This window comes from Carcharodon carcharias, chromosome 13 (genome assembly GCF_017639515.1).
Source record: "Carcharodon carcharias isolate sCarCar2 chromosome 13, sCarCar2.pri, whole genome shotgun sequence".
Taxonomy (NCBI): Eukaryota; Metazoa; Chordata; class Chondrichthyes; order Lamniformes; family Lamnidae; genus Carcharodon; species Carcharodon carcharias.
Window position 1 is genome coordinate 39,315,755 of NC_054479.1, and position 8,221 is coordinate 39,323,975.

At 40.3% G+C, this 8,221-nt stretch overlaps 1 protein-coding gene across 4 annotated transcripts in view; it reads left to right on the forward strand.

Moving 5' to 3' along the window:
* The window catches only part of LOC121286452 (protein NipSnap homolog 1-like), a 79,511-nt gene extending 71,701 nt beyond the window's left edge, over positions 1 to 7,810 (forward strand). For all 4 annotated transcript variants that reach the window (XM_041203573.1, XM_041203571.1, XM_041203572.1 and 1 more), the window contains 3 exons: positions 2,278 to 2,372; positions 3,151 to 3,234; positions 6,748 to 7,810. In XM_041203573.1, the coding sequence (XP_041059507.1) occupies positions 2,278 to 2,372; positions 3,151 to 3,234; positions 6,748 to 6,812 (244 nt within the window). In that variant the 3' untranslated portion in view covers positions 6,813 to 7,810. The remainder of the gene's footprint in view (positions 1 to 2,277; positions 2,373 to 3,150; positions 3,235 to 6,747) is intronic.
* The last annotated feature ends 411 nt before the right edge of the window (positions 7,811 to 8,221 follow it).

An 8,221-nucleotide genomic window follows, 5' to 3' on the forward strand; every position in this document is an offset into this window, starting at 1 on the left:
AGTAGCTGCCCTTGACATCAAAGCAGCATTTGACTGAGTGTGGCATCAAAGAGTCCCAGCAAAACGGGAGTCAGTGGGAATCAGGGGAGAAACTCTCCACTAGTCAGAGTCATACCTAGCACAAAGGAAGATGGTTGTGGTTGTTGGAGGTCAGTCATCTCAGCTCCAGGACATCATTGCAGGAGTTCCTCGGGGTAGTGTCCTAGGCCCAACCATCTTCAAATGCTTCATCAATGACCTTCCTTCCATCATAAGGTCAGAAGTGGGGACGTTCGATGATGATTGCACAACGTTCAGCACCATTCATGACTCCTCAGATACTGAAGTGGTCCATGTTCAAACACAGCAAGACCTGGGCAATATCCAGGCTTGAGCTGACAAGTGACATTTGCACCACACAAGTGCCAGGCAATGACCATCTCCAACAAGAGAGAATCCAACCATTGCCCCTTAATATTCAATGGCATTACCATCACTGAATCCCCCACTATCAACATCCTGGGGGTTACCATTGACCAGAAACTGAACTGGGCAAGCCATATAAATACTGTGGCTACAAGAGCAGGTCAGAGGCTAGGAATCCTGTGGTGAGTAACTCACCTCCTGACTCCCAGAGCCTGTCCAGCATCTACAAGGCAAGTCAGGAGTGTGATGGAATACTCTCCACTTGTCTGGATGAGTGCAGCTCCAAAAACACTCAAGAAGCTTGACACCATCCAGGACAAAGCAGTCCGATTGATTCATTCCTCGAACATCAACACACAGTAGCAATAGTGTGTACCATCTACAAGATGCAGTGCAGAAACTCACCTTGGCTCATCAGACTGCACCTTTCAAAACCGCCACCACTAACCCCCAGAAGGACCAGGACAGCAGATACATGGGAACACCACGACCTGCAAGTTCCCCTCCAAGCCACTCACTATTCTGACTTGGAAATATATCACCGTTCCTTCACTGTCGCTGGGTCAAAATCCTGGAACTCCGTAACAGCACTGTGGGTGTACCTACACCATATGGACTGTGGCAGTTTAAGAAGGCAGCTTCTCAAGGGCAATTAGGGATGGGCACTAAACGCTGGCCTAGCCAGGCAAAGCCCACATCCTTTGAATGAATAGAAAAAGAGATTTGGATTAGTCAAGCCTGGAGGTGACAAAGACATGGATGATGATTTCAGCATCAGACAGACTGTGGTAGGAGCAGGGACATGCAATGTTACGGAGCTAGAGGTAGAAGATTTGACATGGTAGAATATGGAGTTAGAAGCCCACCTCAGGGCTAAATAAGATGACAAATTTGTAAACGGTTTGATTCAGCCTAAAATAACAATTAAGGAGGGGTATGGATTTAGTGCCAAGGATACAGAGCTGCAATGCATGTCAAAACAATGCCTTTGATCGTCTTATTTAGCTAGAAGGAATCCAAGATTTTAAGTTGGTCAAGCAGCCTGACAACAGTAATGGAAGTGCTGCATTATTGAAGGTGCAACCTTTCTTATTTGATCCTGAGTTGAGCTTCCAACCTCATACTTGTTCCATCACCAAGAACATCTCCTTCCACTCCTGGAACATTGCCCATCTCTGCCTCTGATCACTTGCTGCTGAAACCCTCATCCATACCTTGTTACTTCCAGTCTCAACTATTCCAGTTAGTTCAGTTGGCTGGACGGTTGGTTTGTGATTCAGAGTGACGCCAATAGTGTGGGTTCAATTCCTATACCTGCTGAGGTCATCCATGAAGGCCTCACCTTCTCAACCTTGCCCCTCACCTGAGGTGTGGTGCCCCTCAGGTTAAACTTACCACCAGTTGTCTCTTTCTAAAGAGAGATCAGACTATGGTCCTCTGGGACTATGGTGACTTTCGCTTTGACTCTGTTGTCCTTCCAATATTTGTTTTTTTTTTTGATGAGATGCCAGATTTGAATATTGCTGCAAATGTGGTCTGACCAGTGCATGTATTGCATCAGCACAATCTCTGGAAACTTTGTTCTCTAATGTCTAGCTATATTCCCGCATTCATTAATTACTTTGCCACATTGTCTAGACTATCATTTGTAGTTCCTTTGTAAGTCACTACTTGTTGTATTGGAGCCAGGAGCATATAGAATGAAAATGATGTGACACATTGAAAATGTGGAATGATTAAAAATAACTAATAAAAAAAAACATGTTGGCCCCTTCACATCAAGATTTGCCAATAATCAGTACAAGAACAGGACAACAGATACTGCAGCTTTAGTGCTGTTTGAAACTATTTAAATCTTTTGATTGTCTTCAGGGCACGAGCCATTCGATTCCGTCAGGAAAATAATGAAGCTGTTGGTGGATTCTTTTCACTGGTTGGTGACCTGTATGTGGTGCATCATCTGTGGGGTAAGTTGAATGAAATTTTGTTTCCCAATAGTGTTTGTGAGTTTGGGGTAGATTTTCACTTTCCCACCTGAAGTTGTGAATCAGTTGAAAAGGTGCCAAATTACTGTTTTACACCAGGGCGGTTAATTGAAACATCTAACCTTCCCTCTGGTAAACAGTTTTGTTAATGCTCTTATTGAATCAAATGTTGAATTTCTAGACATCCTTTCCATCATACTAATATGGCAGTAATCACAATTGTTGATTTTGACTATTGGATTGTGGAGTATTACATTTCTCACACAAAGTGAATTATGAGGCTAACGTATCACATGGTATATGGACATGATAGAATGCATTGAACTTTGTTCATTGCACAGCCCTGGAAAGTTGTAATAAATTCATAGGATGGCACAGCACAGACGGAGGCCAGTTAGCCCATAGTGTCTTTGCCGGCTCTTTAAAAAAGCTGTCCACTTGGTGCTGCTCTTTCTCCATAGCCCTGAGAATCTTTCTTTTCTGGGGTATATCCAGTTCCCTTTTGAAAGATAATATTGAACCTGCTTCCACCACCATTTTGCTTAGTGCTTTAGAAATCATAACAATTTGCTTTTTGTTTTGTTTAAAACAAAAACTCTCTTCACCTCCCTTCTGGTTCTTCCGCCAATTATCTTAAACCTAAATCTTCTGTTTACCAACCCTCCTCGTGAAAGCAGTTTCTCCTTATTTGGCCCACTAAAATTGATGTGAATATTGATAAAAAATACTTACTTTTTTCTATGTTGCTAATCAATTCTAGCTTATAAAGACCTTGAGTCCAGGCACGAAACACGGAATGCTGCCTGGCAAAAGCCCGGATGGGATGAGTGCGTCTATTATACAGGTAACCTAGTGCCTATTGATTAAGCACTGAGAAACCTTACGATAAAGACAAAAACAATTGAAACTCTCATTGAAATGATGTAGGTCTTTCTAATTAAATGAAGGAGATATAGAACAGAAAAAATAAATTCTAAGTATCTTATATAAAAAAGCCTACCTGCAGCTTACAGTTACCAATAAATATGAATCTATAATCCAGATCAGAAAGTGTATACAGTATATTCCATATTTCTAGCTGTGTCAGTGCATATTGTTGCCCTGTATAATGTTGCAATAGTTTGAAATAAACCAGGCAATGTTTCTCATAAGATTTTTAAAATATTCTTTCATGGGATGTAGGCGTCGCTGACAAGGGCAGCATTTATTAATCATTCCTAAATCCTACAATTGAGTGGCTTGCTAGGCCATTTCAGAGGGCAGTTTCGAGTCACCCACATTGATGTGGGTCTGAAGTCACATGTAGTCACATGTACAGACCAGGTAAGGACAGGAGATTTTCTTCCCTAAAGGAATCAGTGAACCAGATGGGTTTTTACGACTATCGATGATAGTTTCATGGTCACTGTTACTGAGACTAGCTTTCAATTTCAGGTATTTTTATTTATTAATTGAACTTATTAATTGAATTTAAATTCCACCAGCTGCCATGGTGGGATTTGAACCTATATTCCCTGAGCAAACATTGCCTTATGTTTCAAAAACAGAATTACCTGGAAAAACTCAGCAGGTCTGGCAGCATCGGTGGGGAAGAAAAGAATTGATGTTTCGAGTCCTCATGACCCTTCAACAGAACTGAGTGAATCTAAGGAGAGGGGTGAAATATAAGCTGGTTTAACGTGGAGTGGGGGGAGAGAAGTGGGGGGGGTGGTGTGGTTGTAGGGACAAGCAAGCAGTGATAGGAGCAGACATCTGCTCCTATCGCTGTTTGCTTGTCCCTACAACCACACCACCCCCCCCCCCACTTCTCTCCCCCCATCCAACCCCCTCGCCTCCCCCCCACCTTAAACCAGCTTATCTTTCACCCCTCTCCTTAGATTCACTCAGTTCTGTTGAAGGGTCATGAGGACTTGAAACGTCAACTCTTTTCTTCTCCGCCGATGCTGCCAGACCTGCTGAGTTTTTCCAGGTAATTCTGTTTTTGTTTTGGATTTCCAGCATCCGCAGTTTTTTGTTTTTATTGCCTTACGTTTAACGGTTAATGATGAGGAAGGGATAATTACAGCACTTCTGTGGAGCTTCTGTTCTAATCGTGTTTCATTCTATATAAACAATACATCAAGTAATGGTGGATAGCAAGATAAAGGCAAAATACTGCAGATGCTGGAAATCTGAAACAAAAACAAAAAATGCTGGAAAAACTGACAGCATCTGTGGAGAGAAAGACAGAGTTAACGTTTCAAGTCCGTGTGACTCTTCTTCAGAGCTAAGAGGAGTAAAAATGTGGTGAAACTTATACTATGTAAGGGGGATGGAGCAGGTGAAGCTGGATAGAAGGCCAGCAATAGGTAGAGACAAAGGAGAGATTGTCAAAGATGTCATAAACAAAAGGTCAAAGGGGTTGTTGATGATGGTGGTACTGCCTAAAGGAGGTGCTAATGGTGACATTAAGGTCAGAAAGCAGAATGTGATAATAGCCGGACAAGGGTAAGCACTCTGGAAAGAACAACATGAGCAAGTGACATATGGCCCTAGTGGGGGTGGGGGGCAGTGGTTGAAAAAAGATCGAAAATAAGCTAAAAGGTGGGGATAAAACAATGAATAAAAATGAAAATAAATTTATAAAATAATTTAAAAATAAGCGGGAAAAAAATAAAAATGAATATTGAAAAAAGGGGATAAAAGGGGTGAGGTTGGAGGAGAGAATTCATGGTCTGATGGACAGCAGTTCTACTCTGATCTAGGTATATTGTAAAGTTTTTGGTCAAAGATCTGATCAGGATTCAGCTAACGTTCAATTATGGTCCAGTTTTTTTTGCCCTCAATTACATTTTATATAGGTACAACTGAAGTGTTACTGTAAATGGTTCCCTGTCCTTTGCCACTGTAGACCCACTCCAAAACTTCCATCAATGCCAACCTCTCCTAAGGAGCCATCTTCGACCCCTCTGTTCTTACAAGCTGTGACCCCATCTTTAGCTTCTTTTCTTCTTCAAAGTCCTGTAATATGTTCCTACTTCCCAGATCTGTGATCACTTCTCTTGCAACTTCCTGTCTCAATCTCTCCAATTAGGTTTCTGCCCCACCCACAGCACTGAGGTGACCCTAACCTATGATATGAATTACATCCTCTGTGACTGTGATGCATTGTCCCCATTCAACCTCTTTGCAGCCGTGGATACGGTTGATCACACTAGCCCCTCCTCCACAACTATTGTTCAGCTTATTGAAACTTGAAGTCCTTTTCACCAACTCTGTTGCTCCTCCTTGGCCCTGAATCAGGCTGTTCAGTTCAATTCTGAAATGAGGTTCTGACCATTTATTCTTCCATCCTCTACATTCCATAAACTTCAGCTTGTCCAAAACTCTGTTCCTCGTACCCTATCCCACACCTCCCATCAGCACTGTTCTTGCTGATGTACATTGACTTCCATTCCTCTGTTCCTCAAATTTAACATTTCCATCCTTCTGCTTAAATCCCATTATAGCTTCATCTCTCCAATCTCCTTCCACCCTTGAACTCTTCCTTCCTCTGACTCCAGTCTCTTATGCCTTTCCTTCTCCCTTTAGCCCACCATTGGCAACCTGCCTAGGCCCCATGCTCAGGAATTCTTTCCTCCAACTGCTCCACTCAATTTCCTTTAAGGTCCTGAAAAACAATATTTGTATAGCACCTTTAAAACATTCCAATGTGTCTCATAGGAGCATAATCAGATAAAAATTGATACCATTGCAAAGGAGGAGATATTAGATGGAATACCTGAAAGCTTGTCAAAGAGTTCAGTTTTAATGATAAGGGTCTTAAGGGAGGAGAGTTTTAAGGAAGGAATTCCATTACTCATGGCCTAGATAGCTGAGGGCTAATGGTGGTGTCAGGGGAATGGGGGAAGGGTAAGATCCTGGAGTTATAGGGTTGGAGGAGGATACAGATATAGGGAAGGGTGAGGGCATGGAGGGATTTAAATATGAGAATGGGAATTTTAAATTTGAAGCATTGGTGGACTTGGAGCCAATGTAGGCCAAAACCTATGCCTTTGACCACATTTTTGATCACTGTGCTTAATACCCCCCTTCTTTGGCTCAGTTTTTAATCTTTTTCCATACACTTTTATGAACCATGTCAGAATGTTTTTCTATGTTAAAAGTCTGAGTTAAATGATGTTGTTATGTCTGAAATGTGTTGCAGTGACAAGCAGAGTAGACTTCAGCTGTCCATGATTTAAAATCTTAACCGAAGTTATACAAGAGTTTATCTCATTTAAAATGCACCCGTTACATTGACAGACAAAGGATAAGTGATGTATTGCATTTATGTGATTAAATAGTTAACTCCATCCTTGTGTGTCAATTCTTACAGTTCCCTTGATCCGCTACATGGAATCGAGGATTATGATGCCGCTTACAGTCTCTACTTTACAATGATGATCTCTTGGTTTTCTTATATTCCAATTGGACATAAATCCTGTACAGATTAAATATAGTCATCAGTGTTTTTCTCAAATGCTAGCGTTCAACTAAAATGTAACCATCCTCATGGAAAGATTGGTGTTTACTAGATATATAGTAGCAGGTTGCACTTTAGCCAGCATTTACAGAATGGCAGATTGTCTGTCATTTGAGAATATTGCAGTTCTGTTATCAGTAATTGTAATGCTGGATTATTTCCACTTTTTCTAACATTCTAATGTGTCAATTATCAGGTGCTTTTACTGGCACAAAAATAGACTACTGCTGAATTGAAGCACAAATTATTTTATTTACTGTTAACATTTTACTGTATGTGGCCATTTATCACATCTGAAGGGACAGTTTTTAATGTACAGGATCACTGATGGTTTTTACATGCCTTTCTAGATTCTATTTTAGCTTGACATTGCTCACTTGAAAGCTACTGAGTGGTATTACAATATTTTAAAATGTCTTAGTAATTCACATGGGTAATTTTGGAAAACATTGCACTTTATGTGCTGTCAGGTGTCTATAAATAATTACTTACACTCTTTCCTTAATTCCTTGAAATGTTCCTTTTTTAGTGGATGTTTTGTACAAACCCTCCTTTCCATTAGATAAGATGGTTACAAATGATTGATTGACATGAATTGCCATTAGAAAATTGAGGCCACAAATTTCTGATGTTGAAAACAAGATTTGGTGCTGCAATAATTCAAGACTTTTTAAAAGGAAAACTGAATCCAATTGAAGCTGCTTACATGACTGATGCTGTACTCAGTGCACATTTGATAATCCGACTTGGGAGATGATTTAGTGTTGAATAGATCTTGAATTATTTCATAATCTGTTTACAATTGAAGTCTTGAAATTGTGTTGTTGATTTCTTTTTGTGATTAACGTTTGTGATGTATTTTTAAAGAAAGTGTACAAATTTTAATTCTAAAACTAATTAAAATATACATTTTGAAGCATTTTGTAAGCTTGAACTTCTCCTGCAGCAGCATTTAACAGAGAAATTATTTCTATTTGGAAAAAGTGAGCAATTATTTTAATATACTCCCTCTGTTCGTAAATCTTCCAACACTTTTACAAGATGCAAAATTTGCATCGCGTAGCAGTTTGAATCTCAGCCTCAGCTCATGTTTAAACCACACTTCCTTCAGTGAACATTTCTATCCATTACATAGAACGTTATAATACAGAAATAGGTCATTTGGTCCAACATGTGAATTCCAGTGTTTATGCTCCACTGAACCTCCGCCTACCCTACTTCACCTTATCAACATATCCTTATATTCCTTTCTCCCTCATGTGTTTATCCTGCTTCCCTTTAAATACAAATATGCTATTTGCATCGACCACTTCATGTAGTAGCAAGT